The 21154-nt window shown below is 42.7% G+C and overlaps 2 protein-coding genes and 1 long non-coding RNA gene across 5 annotated transcripts in view; 1 reads left to right on the top strand and 2 right to left on the bottom strand.

Annotated features, from left to right (window-relative positions):
• The window catches only part of LOC139029267 (uncharacterized), a 205710-nt gene extending 186608 nt beyond the window's left edge, over positions 1-19102 (bottom strand). The window contains exon 1 of the long non-coding RNA XR_011481561.1: positions 18506-19102. This is a non-coding gene — a long non-coding RNA (uncharacterized lncRNA). The remainder of the gene's footprint in view (positions 1-18505) is intronic.
• On the top strand, positions 2573-12766 carry ap1s3b (adaptor related protein complex 1 subunit sigma 3b). Of its 3 annotated transcripts, none has more exons than XM_024010424.2 (6): positions 2573-2731; positions 9877-10055; positions 10360-10468; positions 10660-10797; positions 11904-11963; positions 12152-12766. In XM_024010424.2, exons 1-5 carry the CDS (start codon positions 2729-2731, stop codon positions 11949-11951), a joined length of 477 nt encoding a protein of 158 aa, XP_023866192.1. In that variant the 5' UTR covers positions 2573-2728; the 3' UTR covers positions 11952-11963; positions 12152-12766. The 3 variants fall into 3 exon arrangements, with proteins under 3 accessions (XP_023866192.1, XP_023866194.1, XP_023866193.1); XM_024010425.2 differs by lacking the exon at positions 2573-2731 and adding an exon at positions 7005-7146; XM_024010426.2 differs by lacking the exon at positions 11904-11963 and having other exon boundaries at positions 2574-2731.
• LOC111978890 (secretogranin-2b-like) lies at positions 14043-20244 on the bottom strand. Its single transcript, XM_024009139.2, has 2 exons — positions 20171-20244; positions 14043-16282 (listed from the first exon to the last, which is right to left on the bottom strand). The coding sequence occupies exon 2, from the start codon at positions 16269-16271 to the stop codon at positions 14475-14477; it is 1797 nt and encodes a 598-aa protein (XP_023864907.1). The 5' UTR covers positions 16272-16282; positions 20171-20244; the 3' UTR covers positions 14043-14474.
• Positions 20245-21154: the final 910 nt, after the last annotated feature.

Raw genomic sequence — 21154 nt, 5'->3', positions numbered from 1 at the left:
CAGAACATGGCCAAGATGTTCAAATGTTCATAAATGACCAGCATGGTCAATAATAATAATCACAGTAATTGTCGAGGGTGCAACAAGGCAGCACCTCAGGAGTAATGTCAGTTGGCTTTTCATAGCCGATCATTAAGAAGTACTTCTACCGCTCCTGCTGTCTCTAGAGAGTTGAAAACAGCAGGTCTGGAACAGCAGGGTTCCATAGCCGCAGGCAGAACAGTTGAAACTGGAGCAGCAGCACGGCCAGGTGACTGGGGACAGCAAGGAGTCATCATGCCAGGTAGTCCTGAGGCATGGTCCTAGGTCTCAGGTCCTCCGAGAGAGAGAAGAAAGAAAGAGAGAAAGAAAGAGAAAATTAGAGAGAGCGCATACTTAAATTCACACAGGACACCGGATAAGACAGGAGAAATACTCCAGATATAACAGGACTGACCCTAGCCCTCCGACACATAAACTACTGCAGCATAAATACTGGAGGCTGAGACAGGAGGTTCAGGAGACACTGTGGCCCATCCGATAATTACCCCTGGACAGGGCCAAAACCGGCAGGATATAACCCCACCCACTTTGCCAAAGCACAGCCCACACCACTAGAGGGATAACTTCAACCACCAACTTACCATCCTGAGACAAGGCCGAGTATAGCCCACAAAGATCTCCGCCACGGCACGCCTCCCACGGAGCTAGTTTCTTATGACAAATGTTTTTAGTTTTTAGGGGTGCAACTCCATCTAGGGTATTGCGCAAGGTTAAATTGAGTTCCTCAGTTAGGTAGTTAAACTGATTTTGTCCTCTGACGTCCTTTGGTAGGCAGAGTGAGTCTGGAAGGGCATCAAGGAATCTTTGGGTTGTCTGAGAATTTAATAGCACGACTTTTGGGCAGTCGATGATGGCTCCGAAAGCCTTTTGGAGTGGGTCTGTGGACTTTTCCATGTGAATATTAAAATAACCAAAAATTAGAATATTATCTGCTATGACTACAAGGTCCGATAGGAATTCAGGGAACTCAGTGAGGAACGCTGTATATGGCCCAGGAGGCCTGTAAACAGTAGCTATAAAAAGTGATTGAGTAGGCTGCATAGATTTCATGACTAGAAGCTCAAAAAACTAAAACGTAGTTGTTTTTTTGTAAATTGAAATTTGCTATCGTAAATGTTAGCAACACCTCCGCCTTTGCGGGATGCACGGGGGATATGGTCACTAGTGTAACCAGGAGATGAGGCCTCATTTAACACAGTAAATTCATCAGGCTTAAACCATGTTTCAGTCAGGCCAATCACATCAAGATTATGATCAGTGATTAGTTCATTGACTATAACTGCCTTTGAAGTGAGGGATCTAACATTAAGTAGCCCTATTTTGAGATGTGAGGTATCACGATCTKTTTCAATAATGGCAGGAATGGAGGAGGTCTTTATTCTAGTGAGATTGCTKAYGCGAACACCGCCATGTTTAGTTTTGCCCAACCTAYGTCGAGGCACAGACACGGTCTCAATGGGGATAGCTGAGCTGACTACACTGACTGTGCTAGTGGCAGATTCCACTAAGCTGGCAGGCTGGCTAACAGCCTGCTGCCTGGCCTGCACCCTATTTCATTGTGGAGCTAGAGGAGTTAGAGCCCTGTCTATGTTGGTAGATAAGATGAGAGCACCCCTCCAGCTAGGATGGAGTCCGTCACTCCTCAACAGGCCAGGCTTGGTCCTGTTTGTGGGTCAGTCCCAGAAAGAGAGACAATTATCTACAAATTCTATCTTTTGGGAGGGGCAGAAAACAGTTTTCAACCAGCGATTGAGTTGTGAGACTCTGCTGTAGAGCTCATCACTCCCCCTAACTGGGAGGGGGCCAGAGACAATTACTCGATGCCGACACATCTTTCTAGCTGATTTACACGCTGAAGCTATGTTGCGCTTGGTGACCTCTGACTGTTTCATCCTAACATCGTTGGTGCCGACGTGGATAACAATATCTCTATACTCTACACTCGCCAGTTTTAGCTTTAGCCAGCACCATCTTCAGATTAGCCTTAACGTCGGTAGCCCTGCCCCCTGGTAAACAGTGTATGATCGCTGGATGATTCGTTTTAAGGCTAATACTGCGGGTAATGGAGTCGCCAATGACTAGGGTTTTCAATTTGTCAGAGCCAATGGTGGGAAGCTTCGGCGTCTCATACCCCGTAACGGGAGGAGTAGTGACCATAGAAGGCTCGGCCTCAGACTCCGACTCGCTGCTTAATGGGGAAAACCGGTTGAAAGTTTCTGTCGGCTGAATGAGCGACACCGGATGAGCATTCCTACAGCATTTCCCTCCAGAAGCCATGAGAAAGTTGTCCGGCTGCGTACAACTTTCTGCATACTAACCTCAGTAGCCACACTGGCAATGTAATTTTAAACACTTTTAATTTAGCACATTTTGCATCCGTAGGCTACAAGCCTAGTACAGTAGTCACCTCAGATGTGATCAAAGGTGCTGTATAACTTCCGAACAGGTGTAATGCTGACAACCAATCCAGAGGCAGATAATTGGTGACGTGGCCTCCACAGGTCTATTCCTACAGGGAAGAGGAGTTGTTCTGTTTTTCTTTCCTCAGGTCGAAGACAGCGTCCAGGGTGGAACGACGACAGCTATGCGCTCTTCGAGTTGTCTGACCCGCTGTGCGAGGGTGAAGTTATTTGACTAACTTTTAGTAATCATTAACGACTGGAATTTGACTCAAACTATCCTCAAAATGGTGAGTTCGTTTTCAGGTACAAGACCCGTTGTTCTAATTTAGTGATGATTCAGAATATTCCGACAGTCCACTGGACTACACCTGTCGCTACCACAAGGTGATTGTGTCTGACTCAATTTAAACTGTATACCGGATTGGTATTTGTAACTCATCGTTTGCCCTCTCTATACACTATAATTATCTTGACACAATTGTGTAGTTTATTTCTAAATGTTAGGTGTGTTTTGAATGGGTAAAGTATTTCTGCTGAAGCGACAGTTGGAAGTAAGTTGTATTTCCTCGAACTGCACTCCTCTGCGGAACAGGTTTCGTCGCTTGGCTGGTGACTGCAGCCATGGTGACAGTTGAAACCTGGTTCAGGCAGGTGTATTTGCCTATACAGGCTTAGGCGTCACCCAGGTAGCAAAAATAGGTGTTTTTTTAGGTGTTGGATTGGTTGTCTAAACATTCTGAATGTATTCAGATACGCGTTCGGTTTTGGTTAAAGTGTAGGGGACAGATTACGTTTTGTAAACTTTTGTCATAGGTGTCATCAACGTTTGGTTAACGTTTATAGTAGGTGTATTTTACGACGTTGGTTGGGTTTCAAACGTCCAACGTTGACCATTGTTTAACAAAAGTTGGTAATAGGTGTTATATGCGACCATGGCTTCAACTAATAAAGACAGGAAATGTCATATATATATATAACCAGCAAGGAAATACAATATAAAACTGTTAATGACTAACTATAATTGGATTGGTAATAATTTACATGACTGAAAAGGGAACTTACAGATAACATTTTATTTATTTAACCAATAAGGAAATACAATATAAAACTGTTAATTACTAACTATTGATGAATTATAATTGGATTAGCTGATTCAGGCTGATTTGAGGTAGTATGTAGATATGGTTAAAGTGACTATGCATATATGATGAACAGAGAGTAGCAGTAGCGTAAAAGAGGGGGTGGTGGGTGGGACACAATGCAGACAGCCCGGTTAGCCCATGTGCGGGAGCACTGGTTGGTCGGCCCAATTGAGGTAGTATGTACATGAATGTATAGGTAAAGTGACTATGCATATATGATAAACAGAGTAGCAGCAGTGTAAAAAGAGGGGTTGGGGGGGGGGGACTGGGGGGACTGGGGCACACAATGCAAATAGTCCGGGTAACCATTTGATTACCTGTTCAGGAGTCTTATGGCTTGGGGGTAAAAACTGTTGAGAAGCCTTTTTGTCCTAGACTTGGCACTCCGGTACCGCTTGCCATGCGGTAGTAGAGAGAACAGTCTATGGCTGGGGTCTTTGACAATTTTTAGGGCCTTCCTCTGACACCGCCTGGTGTAGAGGTCCTGGATGACAGACAGTTTAGCCCCAGTGATATACTGGGCCGTACGCACTACCCTCTGTTGTGCCTTGCGGTCAGAGGCTGAGCAATTGCCGGACCAGGCAGTGATGCAACCAGTCAGGATGCTCTCGATGTTGCAGCTGTAGAACCTTTTGAGGATCTCAGGACTCATGCCAAATCTTTTTAGTTTCCCGAGGGGGAATAGACTTTGTCGTGCCCTCTTCACGACTGTCTTGGTGTGTTTGGACCATTCTAGTTTGTTGTTGATGTGGACACCAAGGAACTTTAAGTTACCTAGCATTAGTGTTGAAGTAAACAAACATGGCTGTACCCATGAAGTAGACCCTTCGACAGTTTAATAGGTTGTATAGTTAATAATGTATAGTTAGGCATAGCTACTGCTGTTTCTTTGCTCATGTTTTGCTTCATAGATTACTACGGTATTTAGCTAGACTAGGCTAAACATCCAGCTGTTGTATTAGCGAGCTACGACGGAGTCGATCATACAAAATAATTATTCCGAGAAATTACAATGAACATTTTCATGTAAGTAAAACACTTGTTGCGTACTGTTAATGAACACAAAATATCTGATGAACTCCACCTGTCCTTCCTTTGATCGGTATTTGTTGCCCCCCCTCTTTGTGGCATCTGCTGCAGACCTCTGAATGAGATTGAAACGCATCATAATTCTGTTTAATTAGTAGTAAAGCAGCACAATATGGTATTATACTGTAGGTCTAGGACAAGGAGGCCAATGGGTTTTGGGTAAATAGATGCTGGTTGTCTTCTGATCTATAAGTAAAGAAGGTTCTACTAGGGTGTCCGGTGTAAATGTGCATCGACTTGTTGTGACACTTAAGAGTTAGATCTTTGAATGGCAACTTTTTTTCTCCCTTTCATACTGAACTGTGACCACAGTCTGCTGGTCCCAATGTGCCCTATCAGCCTCCACAGTCTTCCCCACTGTGTTGAACCCATACTGAGATAGGATGTCGAGTAATTAAGAATTTAATTAGGACTGGCCACCCAGAAGAGGCCTGGCCACCCCTCATAGCCTGGTTCCTCTCTAGGTTTCTTCCTAGGTTTTGGCCTTTCTAGGGAGTTTTTCCTAGCCACCGTGCTTCTACACCTGCATTGCTTGCTGTTTGGGGTTTTAGGCTGGGTTTCTGTACAGCACTTTGAGATATCAGCTGATGTAAGAAGGGCTATATAAATAAATTGGATTTGGTATGTCTGACAGAACCAATGAAAAATGTGACCTACAGTAGTAGCCCTATAATACTTTGTCGGCCTGTGTTTATCTTTTTGTGTTGAAGTACCTCCTGTGAGAGCATACCAACTGTTTGCGAAAATTCTCTTCTGTTGACATCCGCTTACACAGAGGCTTCAGTCAGGTCAGCCACAGAGTCTAACGGTGATGGGAGAATGTCGAGGTCCTCAGCTATGGTCGATGGCCTTGTAGCATTAAGGAGCCTCAGTTGCTCTCGCTGGTTCCCATGTATAACGTCTAGTTTCAGCAGTACCTGTGTCTGGAAGGCTTAACAAGACGACAACATTGATTAGAACGGAGACGCATAATTGTGTCCTGTACGAGCTGTTTTTTTGCAGAAAGGAGGGGGAGTTGCTATTTTGCCAAAAGCACTGTTAAATCACAGACCAAGACATCATTGCAATTATCTCCTGAGACTGAACAGCACTTGCGGATGCAGATTCCTTTTGTTGGAGACCTATGAGGATGGATAGGAGGTTTAGCGTAAAGCAATTCGTTCATTCTAAACGGTGCATTATGACATTTCAGAAAAACACACCGGTTTTGGTTGAGGGGAAAATAGAGGGATGTGTTGATACTGTTGGGTACTACTAAGAGAGGTTGACTGTACTGTAACAGATATGTAAAATTCTTACTGGATGCTACAGGTAACGCTAGTTCACCAGTTGTTGTTTTGCCTGGTAGGCTTGTATGAAGTTGTTGGATAAAGATTGGATAAACCTCTGGTATGTGAATTCAATATGCTATTAGTCAACACCAAAGATAAATGGACAGTGACGCACATTGTAGATCTCTACTTCTCCACCTCAGATTTGAAATGAATGTGACAGCTTAATTTGACGATACTCTATATACACTATATGGCCATAAGTATGTGGACACTTGGCCATCACACCTATATGAGCTTGTTGGACATCCCATTCCAAAACCATGGGCAGTAATATGGAGTTGGGCCCCCTTTTGTGGCTATGACAGCCGCCACTCTTCCGGGGAGGCTTTCCACAAGATTTTGGAGTGTGTCTGTGGGACACAGTCATGCTGGAACAGGAAAGGGCCTTCCCCAAACTGTTTCCACAAAGTTGGAAGCACCCAATTGTCTAAAATGTCTTTCTATCCTGTAGCATTAAAATGACCCTTCACTGGAGCTTAAAGGCTCAGCTGGATTTATGCACCTGTTAGCAATTGGTGTGGCTGAAACACCTGAACTCAATCATTAGTAGGGGTGTCCACATACTTTTGGACATATAGTGTATGTCACTGTCCAAAATGTTGGTAACTCTTTGTAGGCCTTTCCTTTTTGCGGGATATATTTTGGGTACTTACAAATCATAAGAAGCATGATTTATTTGGCATTGCATTGGGCAAAAATTCGGTTCGTTGTGAAATCATAAATATTTTTTTCCATACAAGACACGTTGTCCTGATATCTGGGCGGTAGGGGTAAACAAAGGTTTCTCTGGAAAGCAGGGTTCCATAAAGAACTCATCTATATCAGCTGTTTGGTACAGCTGGCTGGAGGAGGAAGACTCTTACGAAGAGTGAGTTACCAAGGGCTACAGCTGGTTCCTTGACTGGCTGGTTGGCAGGCTGTAACTGTAGGCAGAAAACAGAGATTGGCATGTTTCAATGCAAGGTGACTTGATCTAAGTTACGTCTAAGTTACGTTGAAACATCAGTGTCAGCGAACACACCCGGGGCTTGGCTTGAGAAATCCGAAGCAGCAGTAACTTACTTGGCAAAAGGAGAATGATGATCCGAGGGACACGAGGCAAGGGAGTAACGTTACGGCTGGTTAACTAGCAGAACGGTAAAGTCAGTGTTAATAAGCCTAGTTGACTCCTAACGTTAGTCAATTTAGCTAGCGTTACGTTAAGTGAGTCAACGGAGTTTGGTAAGCTAACGTTAACTTACTTAATGTTAGCTAGCTAACTTCAGGCATTCAGTTGTTTAATAATCGAACATCAATACTGATTACATAATCTAATGTTACATGTTATCACACATACAAATGACCCATTGACCCGACGACTTTACTGCAGTGAATTCGCTTAAGTGACGGTAAAAAAAAGAAGCGTATTTTTGGCACTCAGGTGGTCGCGCGTATCGGGTTTCCGCAAAAAGTACCAAATCCCTACCTATTGGCTATGTTGAAATGGGTTTCAAATACATTTATTTTGAAACGTTAATTTTGAAACTTTCTGATAACGTTTAGAAACATTGGCCAAGAGTTCCCCTTTCATTACGTGTCAAACAGTACCAAATCTCAACCTATTGGCAACTTTGGAATATGTTTCAAATATGTTTATTTAGGAATGTTGGGAGAAACATTGTTACGTTTGTTTTTGCAACACCAATATACAACCTGTCTCAATTTAAGTCCAATGTTGGTTCAGGTTCCAGGAACGTTTTGTGCTACTTGGGGGAGTAGCCTGTTTGGGACTCTGCACAAAGTATCTGCCGTGACCTTTCAATATCTTTTAATATACAGTATCTCTAAATGAAATTTTAGAAAGGTATGGCGTTTTCATTGTAGAAAACCTTGCTTTTCTGAGTAAACTTTTGGGTCTATATTATTTATGTAGCCTACACTGTCTGTCCTTCCTTGTCAAATTGAAGAATCCCTCAAAAGTCCCTGAAATATGAATATTTTACTTTGCCTTTCATTGACAACGATACACATCAGCAGTGCAAGGTTGAGAAAAAATATTTATTCTGAGAAATTAACTTGAACTGTATTTTGTATTCTGTATGTACTCTATGTTCTTGTCAGACCAAAGAATGGATCAAATGTCCCTGAATATAAATGGATTTGCTGGTGTTGCCACAGGTGGCTCACTTCAACAGTTGACAACAATACACATTGCCCAGATATTCAAGTCAACAATTGCAGGAAAATGAAACCAGAGAGCCTTTTGCCCTAGTCACTCAGATTCTAAAACAAAGATCACGTTGGACATCTAGCTGAACAAAGCAAGGAAATGTACTCTCTAAACAGTACGAATACATCTCCTCAACTCTTTTGGAAACAAAACCATAGACCCAACCTTTTGTTAGATGCTATCTGCTTACTTTTTAAAATGTTTTTTATTTAACTAGGCAAGTCAGTTTCAAGAAGAAATTCTTTTTTTACAATGAACTTCCCCTAACCCGGACGACGCTGGGCCAATTGTGCGCCGCCCTATCGAACTCCCGATCACGGCCGGTTGTGATACAGCCCGGGATCAAACCAGGGTCTGTAGTGACGCCTCTAGCACTGCTTACCTCCACCCCCCCCCCCTTCTTCTTTCATCTCAGGTTGAGGTACATTTTTATCCCTCCCCGTCTTTCCCTTTCTGTCTTTTTCTCAATTTGACTTCCCTTTGTATTGTTAGGTTAGTAAATTAACATCTTTACTGGACTGCCTCAAACAGAGCCTCGGGTGCCCTTTGCCCTCCTTTGTAAAAAAAAAAAAAAAAAAAAGGTGTTTTTTTTTACTTACTGAATTTTATTTTTGGTCTCTTCTCACTTGTAGCTTCAAATGCAACAAATTGTTTATCAAATTAGGTAACTTCTCAAACTCGTGAATCTTGGAAAAAGTCCTTTAGCCACCGCGAGTGAGGCAGTGCGTTGCTGCACTCGTCTTTGTCGCGTGCACGAGCTGTCCATCGGCACCGAGCGGTGAGTTTGAAATGAATACTGCCAGTAGTAGGTTCCTTTGGATTGCTAGCACGTGTTATCTCCCGGTCAGGGACAGGATATTAGCTAGGATATTTGACCGAGTATCCTAGCTAACTAGCTGATTCATCTAGCCTACATTAGAGATGATCAGATGATCTAGCACACCCCATTAGTATTTATAGGAATGATACTTCACTAATTCCCTTTTATCTTTGGTTTTAGCTTGCTTAGCCTACAATGTGTGATGACTGTGTTTTTGCAGAAAATTAAGGCCCATGATAAAACAAAGAATTTGGCTACAGGAGCAGTAGGAAAGTATGAATAGAATTGAAGAATGGGGGGGCAGCCTTACCAAAAGGTTTATGCATGGTGTTGATGGGGCTCCAGGGAAGAGCGAGTTAATACAGGGGGCCTTGTATACAGCTCGAGTCAGGCATCATTCGGTGACTCGCTGTGTGTCTGATTTTTCAGTTGAATACGCAGATTACTTTTATCCATATTCTTTTAAATAAACACAGATTCAGTCTGGCCCTACTCATAGATAACCACTATCTGACATGACAGGGTTGGTGTACTGCATGCTGTTATTGCTGAATTGTCAGTGTTTACTTGAAGGAAGGATGCATTCTCAAAATATTGGAACCCAGCATCCTTCCTGGCCTATTTCTCTTTCTCCTCTCTGTGCTCTCACTGCGGTCCTGTATGGCTCAGTTGGTATAGCATGGTTCTTGCAATGCCAGGATTGTGGGTTCGATTCCCTGGGCCACCCATACGTAAAATGTATGCAAGCGTGACTGTAGGTCGCTTTGGATAAAAGCATCTGCTAAATGGCATACGTTATTGTTGTATTACTAACCTTCTGGTGCATCTTGTCCTGTAGATGCATTTCCTGCTGCTCTTCAGTCGCCAAGGCAAGCTCCGCCTCCAGAAGTGGTTCACGCCCATCCCTGAGCGAGAGAAGAAGAAGATCGTCAGGGACATGACCACCATGGTGTTGGGACGGAAACCACGCTCCTGCAACTTCCTGCACTGGAAAGACCTGAAGATCGTCTACAAGAAGTGAGAAGGGGAGTGTACAGGAGGGAGGGGGAGGGGAGATGAATAGCAAGCGGTGTGCTCTCCTCTCCTAAGGTTGCTTATCAAAAGACTAAAGTGGCTTCCTTCTTCATATTCAATAATCTGAACTCTAACTGTATTGCTCTCTCACCCTCCCTCTCTCTCTCTCACCCTCCCTCTCTCTCTCTCCCCCTCCCTCTCTCTCTCTCACCCTCCCTCTCTCTCTCTCACCCTCCCTCTCTCTCTCTCACCCCCTCTCTCTCTCTCACCCGCTCTCGCTCTCTCGCTTTCTCTCTTGGTACGGTAGGTATGCCAGTCTGTATTTCTGCTGTGGTCTGGATGCTGAGGAGAATGAGCTGCTAGCCCTGGAGGTGCTGCATCGCTATGTGGAGCTGCTGGACAAGTACTTTGGCAACGTATGATTCTCTCACACAGCACTCTATTTGTTTCGATCTCTCTCTCTCTCCCCCTCCAATTTCCTCCCCCTATTTATCTTTTTCAACAAACTGCATTGCCTGCATAGTATGTATTTAACACCGTAAACTGATTTGTGCTAGACTCGACTCTACATCTTGAACCTTGGGTACTTTTTTCTTCCTCTCCCAAGGTATGTGAGCTGGACATAATCTTTAACTTTGAAAAGGCTTACTTCATCCTGGATGAGTTTCTGTTGGGGGGAGAGGTACAGGAGACGTCCAAACAGGTCGTATCCCGCTCCATCGAGGCCTCAGACATGCTACAGGAGGTGAGTGAGAGACCGCGCTCAAGGTAGATGTTGCCCATGACACAGATCTAGGATCAGTGTTTTCTACTTCCAATCTTAACTGAGACTATTTGGGGGAGAATTGCAAAAAACTAACCTTAGATCAGTGTCTAGAAGCAACATTGTAAACGCTTTATCTTACGGTCTGATATTGACCTGTTTTTTTTACATATGATTTGCCTGGTACAATTATTATAGTTACATAATTAACCTAATGTTTATTTAGGATTTAATGCACCATTTAGTAACAAGTAGTTACCAATTTTAATGAATTCGTTTAAAGTAGGTACTGAAAAGTACCTATTTTACCCTATAATTCCTTAGTAAAAACCTGATGAAAGTGGACTGTTGAAATGGTGTCAATGTCTCATGGGTTGAATGTGCTGTTGGCTGACTCCTGATGAGCTCTCTTCTCCTGTCTCATCGCTAATAGGCTTCCTTACATGACTCATATTAACTGGTTTACTTATGGCTCTATCCTCATTCTGTCTCTCTGTCGGTCTCTGTCTGTCATGAGCGACTGAACCAATTTAGATTCTTCTCGCTCTCTCGTTGCTGTACGTCTGCTTTGGCAGGGGCTGTCTACTCTCTGTACTATCCATCCAGCCTCTCTGTGGCGCTACAGGCACTAAGCGACACTGCATGGCCCTTTTTGGTTTTACTTAGGGATGGGTATTTGAAAACTCGTACTCGGCATGTTATTGTGAAATGGGGAGGGGGTTTGCGGTATGCTATTGGTCGTGCCAATTACTGGTTGTTCTGATACAACTGAAAAGGAAATGTTACATCATTTTACTGCACTTGACATAGTCCATAAACAATAAGTTAATCTTAGAATTTTACATTTTGTCAGCGCTTATAAATTCCACCTGCTAAATTGTTGCATTGTAAGTGTTGAGTACTTTTATTTGACTATTAACAAACAAATACATACCTTGAATCGAGTACTCGCGCCCATCCCTAGTTTCACTATCTGCTTGCTTAGGAAATACAACTAACATTTTGATCCTAGTCTCTATTGCATGCTATCTGAACAGTTGCATCATCACTCATTTGATTCTTCATCACCTTCATCATCATTGCTTTAGGCTGAGGTTGACAACAGTGATTATGATCTGGAGCTTGGATGGCCTTGAATTTGGACAAAGGTTAGAGGCTAATGATTGTGATTATATTAGTAGCATAGTGCCGTGTGTAAACGTTCTATGCTTATGTCTTAATGGATGTGAGCTACATACAAAGATGTTATGTAGGTGTGATGGAATATTCATGACATTAAAACAAGGCTTGTTGATATGGAGATCACACAATGAATTTGTCCATCTCTCCTCTCCAGACCATGGAGGAATACATGAGCAAGCCTGCGTTCTGATACTGGAACCGGGGATCTACACACACAAGAAGGAATGTGGAATAGAGGACCTTTCCAGAACTGGAAGTCTTCCTACTCTACGGAATCCATGGAATTACGAGTTCTAGAATTCTATTTCTATGATGGAATCTGTCTGCTGAGGTGGGCAGGACATTTTATCCTGGATTGAGTGTTCTAAATACTGCTTTATTTTTCCTCGTAAGATAAGGATGAGACTTTAGCTGTTATTATTGATATGATCACCCATCCCCCTGGATCCTTGAAGTAGTTACTGAAAACTGGTTATAACAATCCTAATAATATCACCACGAAGTGCTTTTGAATCAATTCTTGATTTCTTCAATGACATGTTGTGCATGTAAGATGTATATGGAAATTGAATTTAGAATATGTATTTGAAGTTGAGTTTTAAATGAATCTTTTAGACTAGCCTTGTTTTGTATAATCTTGGTTGGGACTAGCCTTTTTGGAAAGGGAATTATTTATCTGGGTGAATGTTACTGTTTGTTTTTTATATAACTAATTATTGATTTTGAATGTTGAAGACTTTTGGCATTAAAGTGTATTTTGATACCTGAATCTTCTGGGGATTTGTATTTCTGTTGTCGGCTAGACTATTTAATGTTTGTCATTTGTTTTATCTGCGGTAGATGTCCATGGTCTTGAAGTTTGATTTTCAAACTATTTCACTTAAGCGCGCGATAAGCATTGATAAAACAAGCACATTTATCTGTATATTTTTTATTTATAGGCAGCCACTGACACTTTAATCGTACATCTAATTCTGCTTCAACATTATTTAGGTCCAAGCTTGCTCTAGAAGGATGAAAAGAACATGCGCTTGTGGAATCCATATACAGTTGAAGTCGGAAGTTTACGTACACTTAGGTTGGAGTCATTAAAACTCGTTTTTCAACCACTCCACAAATTTCTTGTTTACGAACTATAGTTTTTGCAAGTCGGTTAGACATCTACTTTGTGCATGACACACGTAATTTTTCCAACAATTGTTTACAGACAGATTATTTCACTTATAATTCACTGTATCACAATTGCAGTGGGTCAGAAGTTTACATACACTAAGTTGACTGTGCCTTTAAACAGCTTGGAAAATTCCCTAAAATGATGTCATGGCTTTAGAAGCTTCTGCTAGGCTAATTGACATAATTTGAGTCAATTGGAGGTGTACCTGTGGATGTATTTCAAGGCCTACCTTCAATCTCAGTGCCTCTTTGCTTGACATCATGGGAAAATCAAAAGAAATCAGCCAAGACCTCAGAAAACAAATTGTGGACATCCACAAGTTTGGTTCATCCTTAGGAGCAATTTCCAAATGCCTGAAGGTACCACGTTCTGTACAAACACCATGTGACCACGCAGCCATCATACCGCTGAACTGAAAAAGAGTGTGCGAGCAAGGAGGCCTACAAACCTGACTCAGTTACACCAGCTCTGTCAGGAGGAATGGGCCAAAATTCACCCAACTTATTCTGGGAAGCTTGTGGAAGGCTACCTGAAATGTTTGACCCAAGTTAAACAATTTAATGCAATGCTACCAAATACTAATTGAGTGTATGTGAACTTCTGACCCACTGGGAATGTGATGAAAGAAATAAAAGCTGAAATACATCTTTCTCTCTATTATTCTGACATTTCACATTCTTAAAATAAAGTGGTGATCCTAACTGACCTACAAATGGGAATTTATACTAGGATTAAATGTCAGGAATTGTGAAAAACTGAGTTTAAATGTATTTGGCTGAGGTGTATGTAAACTTCCGACTTCAACTATATATAATCATCAATGTAGGTCTAGTGATCAGTGTATTATAATAAGACAACAGAACGCAGCAAGAAGAAAATAATACCGCTAATGCTTTATTAGTCTCCAACTTGTCACACATTATTGAGCACATACAAAATTGTTTAGAAATGAGCATATATATATACCACAACAACCGAAAGAGTCCAACAATTACAGCGCTTGCAGCATCAGGGGGTTGGAAGGCAGGATGGTGACGTCTTAATCTCTAGCCTATATCAGGGAATGACATTTTCACAACGTTACAAGATTGGGAACTCACAAACCCAGATATATACACTACACACACACTGCCTGCAGCCCAGCACACTGATATACGTTATATATATGTATATATATATATAATATATGATTTCCTTTACTATATATACACATTTTATGTAAACTAGGAGAATGGTTATTGATAGTATAAACATTATTTATTTAGTAGAGGATGTCTTAAGTCGCTTGTCTTCACGGCGTAGCCTACATTCCAGCAACCGGTTTTCCGTGATGCTCCTTTTCCTCCTCCGTTTCTGGAGCTGCGGTCTCCTGTGGAACCTGATCTTTCACCTGCATCTCCGCGGGCTCCACTACCTCCTCATTACCCTCTGAATCTCTCTTTGTCATTGTGTCCGCTTGGTCAAAGTAATCTTTCATGGCTTGTTCGTATAGCTCGTAAGGAAACTGTCCGGTCGCCTGAGATTGGGTGTTGCGTTTGCTGATCGTGCTGGGGTACTTAGTTAATATTTTGGCCGCCAGAAATGTCATCATCTCATCTTCGTCCGCCTCATCATCGTTGTCAGATTCTCTCTTAAAAGGCATCTTGTTGAGCTCCGACATAAATAAGTTTTCCCTTTGGCCGGATGAGGATGGGATTTTTGGAGCAGCCATGGGAGGCGGTGCTGGTGCTAAAACTCTCGCCGGGGCGGGTGGTGCTGAAACTCTGGGCGGGGAAGGGGCACTCTTGAGCGGCCGCCGACTCACAGGATAGTCGTTGCTGATGGTTTCCATTTCTACGATATTCAGGAAGTTTTCCTCGTCCATGTCTTCAGGAGCGTTTTTGACTGGCAGTCTCCGGCTGTAGTATCTGATCTTCGGTTTGCTGCTGGTCCTGTAGCGGGAGATGGCTTGTGGGTGGTCTAGTTTTCTGATTTCCTCAGTGATCAGCATGTCGATAAGGTCCTCAGGGGGGATGTGGAGTTTGAGGGAGATCTTTAACAGCTCGTTCAGGGCCCGGGGGTCCACCAGGGGGTGGCGGATTAGTCTCTTTTTTTGCTCTCCGGCTTGCCTCTTGGCTGTCTCGTGTTCGCTCATTCCCAGGATCTTCAACAGGTAATAATCTACTAGTTTAGTATCTTCCTCTGGGTCCTCTTTATTCTGGCCGGCTCTGCGCTGCATCTGCATTCCGTCGCCCTTCTCTTCCTCCTCCTCGTCATAGTTCTGCTGCAGAGCCCTGTCGAACTCCTCGTGGCTCCTGTTCACCACCTCCTCAGTCTCGACATTCTCCTCTACAGGAATCCACTCCTCCCCACCCGCCACGTCCTCGTAGGCCAGGTTCCTCAGACTGAATAAATCGTCGTCGTCGTCAAAGATTTGGCGCTTCTGGTCGTTGGAGGTGGATGGTTTCCCCAGCTCTTTGAAGATCGATCGCAGGTTGGTGAGGCTCTGAGGGGTGTATTTTTCCTTCAGGTCCTCTGCTGCGCGCTTGGGGTTGTCTCTATTTTCCTCGTCCTCGAACATCAGCGGGTACTTCTTGTGCGGCCTCGGGAAGCCACCGTAGGCAGGCGTGTTCACGGGGCTGCCTGTGCTCGCGGAGGGGTGCCTGTGCACGCGGCGGTCATTCCCCGGCACCACAAGCGCGGGTCTGGGGGGACTAGCGGGCTGCTCCTGGAGGGTCCTGAGCAAAGCTCTCACCAACTGCTCAGCCGGGATGTCCTGCTGCCTCTGGGCCAGCGGGGAGGACTGCCTTTCGGGTGCACCTTCGCCCTGGAGAGAGGCGAGCTGGAGGAGGACGCGGAACTTCTCCACCTCATCATAGTCTTTTGTTGGCTCCTCTCTCTCTTGACCACCGTCTGTCCGCTGCTTCAGGCTCTCGATGTACTCCAGGGCTTTGATCATGTCGGAGCTGGGCGGGTAGACGGCGGGTTGCAGTTCTTCGGCCTCCCCGCCTCTGAGCCTGTGGTAGCGAGGGCGGGACGCGCCCTGCACAGAGAATGCATGGAGGAGGAGGCAGGCGAGAGCAACAGCTTTTCCTGTGGATAGTTTGAAGAGTGACAGCATCTTATTACAGCCTAGAGAGAGACAAAGGGATGAGTTCAATACAATGATATGCCTGAACACAGGGGTGTCAGGCACCCATTATTTTAGAGGGGGCACAAAGTGTTTGAAGATGGGGGGGGGGGTTGGAGAATTTATCATTTTTGAAACACCTGAAACAGGTTTTTCCTGCAATCTAGAGCCATAATCATTATTTTTCTGCATAGGTTATCTAAGCAGACCTCTTTACCTGTTCAATTATCATTTCAATAAATGATGCACATTGATTCTGTAGCCCTTTCCTGCAGTCAAATTACCTAGCTAGTGGACTCATGGGTGGAATGTTATTCATATTTGTAATAATTTCATAATTAAAAACCCGCCGAAAATCCAGTGTTTATATTTGAAACGGTTTTGTTATATTTCAGTCTTCTGTGATGTATATAAAGTGTAATATTGGGAAGCAAACTCAAAATTGAATACATTTCAACCCTATATATGACATGGTACAAGGTGTCTTCTTTTTTTTAAGCCCATAACCATGTGTGTGAGGTGTATACTTCTGTTTCAAGTAGATTTGTTTAAGACCCTGATTTAGCCCACTGCAGTACAATTAAGTAACTGTTATGCTTTAGGCTTTTAGCACAACTGCCATACTTGTATATGGTATCACAGCCCAAGAATTAAAGCATTTTTTGTATTTTCTGAACTTTAGCAGCCTTGCCAGCAGGCATGCTAGCTAAGACACAGATATCCGTTTTCTGCCACATCAACAGAACACCAAATTATGGAATTTCTCGGAAGAATGGTGTCGCATCCCTCCAATTGATTTCCAGAAACTTGTAGAATCTATGCCAAGGCACATTGAAGCTGTTCTGTGGGCACTTTATGTTGGTGTTTCCTTTATTTGGGCAGTTACCTGTACTTAGACAAGCTATTCTAACTTGATTGATAGTTTGAAATAGCTTGGTAGCTAGTTATGAGGTTGGGAGATTGGGAACCTGTCTAGCTGGCTAGCTAAAGCCAACTTAAAAATTGCTAGGTGGCTGGTATTACAAAGAAACAACAAAACATTTGTTTTTATTTATTCATCAATAAGGAATAAATAGACTGCATAGCTTGATCAAATGAATTTGCAAACATACATCCTGCAAGTCCTGCCCATCACCAGCAGCTAAAATCAAATCAAACGCTCCTCCACTGATGATACTGTCTGTGTGACAGGTTAAAGGAAATACTAATAGCCTGTTATACATTAAAAAGTATTAGTAAATTCATAGTATGTGAGGATCTTAAAACATCTAAGGTTAAGAAGATCATGCATTCAGTATTAGTTGATAGATTGATAACATTTATATAATTCTGTTAAAATCCGTCAAGCATACAAAGGGTACGAATTGTGAGAGGAATGTGTAAACGTTATGTTGATTCCTTTATGTTGTCGTGGATAAAAGTGCTAATCTGTGATCTACTAAATGCTCTTAATCTATGAGCCTGAGATCGATTGCTCTGGTCTCCACTCAAGTTCACGGAGAATTCGCGGTCTTTTTCTCATTGCACTAAACGTTCAATGAGTAAACATTCCGTATCACTATCGTGATTCTTTCTACCCTTTTTCAGGGGTGTAACATCTGTATCTGTCTCTTATACACATCTAGATGTGTATAAGAGACAGAGATGTAATAACTTGATAACATGTCAAGAGTGTTTAAGGTTTGTTTAGTAACATGTTGAGGAAGTTGGTTGGGTTTGCAGAGAGTAATGTGAGCCGTGCTCGGTTGCAGCTAGCTTCGTACTGCTAGGTACTGCTACGTAGCTGCCATTTTATGTCGATTGTGAATGAACGTGTGCGCTGTTGGTAAGATGTTTTGCGGCGTTATTTGTGTGGTTGTTTTTCAAACACTTTGTTGCCTGTTGATGAATTGTGTTATGGTTTACTGAGTTAAAGCTTTGCTTGACAGTTATATTGAAAACAGTATTTGTTTCAGTGATGTACAGTGTATACTGTTATGATTTGAATAAGCCTTGTACCCTACAAAACCTGTCTCTTATACACATCTAGATGTGTATAAGAGACAGGAGCAGGGGTGTCAAACTCATTTCGCATCGTGGGCCACATACGGCCTAGGGAGATGTCAAGTGGGCCGGACCATTAAAATTATACCATACTCTGCTATAAATAACCAAAATATCATGTCTTTCCTTTGTTTTGGTGTAAAGAAGCACAAGAACATTAGGAAAATATAGCTGGCTTTTACCGCTGCTTCACTGACTTCTCGGCTCTGGATGAAAGTTGACTGCTGTTTCCTCAGACCCGCCAGCAATTCGTTAATCTTATCTCTTCTCAGTTGTCCTTGCAAGCCGTCATATTTTTCGCTGTGATGAGTCTCGTAGTGGCGTCGAATATTATATTCCTTCAATACCGAAACTTGTTGCAAACACACCAAGCACGAAGGTTTTCCGTGCATCTCTGTAAATAAATAGGACGTGGTCCATTTTTCTTTGAAAATTCTACACTCCTTATCTACTTTTCTCCGTTTGGATAACGACATTTTGGCTAATGAGGGTGTAGCGGAGAGGTAGAGACCAAGGTATTAACAACGTCGTAACAAGCAGCAGATGGCGCATTGATACCGTCTGCTGTTTTCAGTCTGTCTCAGTGATGCGGCTTGTCTTCTACTCTGATGGAAAGAGTGCGCCCCTTAGCGGATAATCCATGAATTGCAGCGAATTAAAAATATTAATTCCATGTCTTTTATGCATTTTTTCCACTTTCAAATTATCCTGCGGGCCTGATCGAACCTCCTTGGGGGCCGGTTCCGGCCCGCGGGCCGTATGTTTGACACCCCTGCACTAGAGTATCTAGCATCCTGTCTGGCATATTTACATTTACATTTAAGTCATTTAGCAGACGCTCTTATCCAGAGCGACTTACAAATTGGTGCATTCACCTTATGATATCCAGTGGAACAACCACTTTACAATAGTGCATCTAACTCTTTTAAGGGGGGGGAGGGTTAGAAGGATTACTTTATCCTATCCTAGGTATTCCTTAAAGAGGTGGGGTTTCAGGTGTCTCCGGAAGGTGGTGATTGACTCCGCTGACCTGGCGTCGTGAGGGAGTTTGTTCCACCATTGGGGTGCCAATGCCATATCTTTGCTCCATGGTGCACCTTGGAAGGAACAACTTAATAGGGAGGGTGTGCCCCCTCGCAAAATACCAAAATACACTGACAGATCTTTTTATAAATAATTATGATAAATCATGGGCTTAAAAATGAAGGTTAGTAATTAATTCAACATCTGACAAAAAACCTATGGGCTGCACATTTTTTTAAATTTTTTATCTGAGATGTTATCTTTACAATTCTTAGAATCTACTAATACTCTTTAAAAATAATAATTATTTTAATGAAATGTCCCCAATGTCAGTTCATTGATAATCCATAGACTATAAGTGGTTATTCAATGTACAAATTATAAAAAGTTGGAGAAGTGGGCTATATTTGCGAATCATTCTGTTTTAAATGACTATAGCCTTACATCACAGGATGAGTCACTGGCCGTTGTCAGGGCAACCTTTAGCTTGTGGCTGCCTTTCTCCAAACCTTCATCTCTATTAAAACCCATATTAAACCAATTTCGCGAGGGATAGAATCAAAATTACTTCACATCGCAATTTCGCCCAGTGACAAAATACATGAATAGACTATTTGGCATTCATCACAACAACACACAGCTATCACTTATTCAAATAAATTCCAAATGATTGCCGAGATCTGATAAGAGATAGGAACTTGAGCGAGGAGAGATGAGGAGAGACAAAATCAAAACATGGAATGCTAGAAAGCCCACACATGAACCTACAAAACATCTTAGTCTTTGTTTGAGACATGATAAAAGTCATACGCATGAATTTTTACCTTTGGCAAGATGCTCAGACCGGAGTAGTGAACGTGTATAGCATCTCCTCCCAGTCTCAGGACGAGCGGTTCTGTTTTCAGCACCAGGACAGCTCCCAGCAATATATGAAGCAACACCTGATTCGCGCGTCATCACAGCAGCACGCACGCAATAACCAGTCTTTGGAAATCCATAATTATACATTATTTAGGCTTATGATATGGCATGCTAAGAATGCTAATGTGCTAAAAATATATATGGATGTTGTCTGTTTCTAGCTGTATCAATTCTTATCTAAACTTTAGCTTTGTGAAGGCCAATAACTAGCAATTTGACAACAATTCGTATAGCATTTAATTGTGTAGCTTCATTTACCACCCTATTCAGATTGCAATTCTTGTATTTGCTAATGAGGCACACATTTACTCAGCAACTAATTAGCTTGTTTATTGACATCCATTGCAATGATTTGCACTAATGGGATTACAAGAACAAGGCGTCACAGGGTGTTGTCGTATCCTATCCTATTATATCCGTCCCTCTCAGGAGACAAGGAGTTAAATCCCCAGCGATGACTCACTCACTGAACCCACCTCCGAGGAACGCCGAAATCGCTGTCGCAGTTTACTCTCACTCTCTCTCTCTCTCCCTCCCTCCTCCCCCAGCGGAGGAGCGATGCCGGTCAAATATAAACGCAACATGTAAAGTGTTGGTCCAACACACAAAAAAAAGCTTATTTCTCTCAAATTTTGTGCACACTATTTTTTTTCTTCTCGTGTGCATTTTTCCTTTGCCAAAATAATTAATCCACCTAACATATGTGGTTTATCAAGAAGCTGATTAAACAGCATGATCATTACACAGGTGAACCTCCCCCTGCTGGGGATAAAAGGCCACTCTAAAATGTGCAGTTTTGGCAGCACATGTAACCATTCCAGCCCCGGACCTCCACATCCGGCTTCTTCACCTGTGGGATCGTTATTTAAATTGACTGATTTCCTTAT

Source organism: Salvelinus sp. IW2-2015, linkage group LG19 (assembly GCF_002910315.2).
Source record: "Salvelinus sp. IW2-2015 linkage group LG19, ASM291031v2, whole genome shotgun sequence".
Taxonomy (NCBI): domain Eukaryota; kingdom Metazoa; phylum Chordata; class Actinopteri; order Salmoniformes; family Salmonidae; genus Salvelinus; species Salvelinus sp. IW2-2015.
The sequence above is the reverse complement of the archived record's forward strand: the minus strand, read 5'-3'. Positions and strand labels throughout refer to the sequence as shown.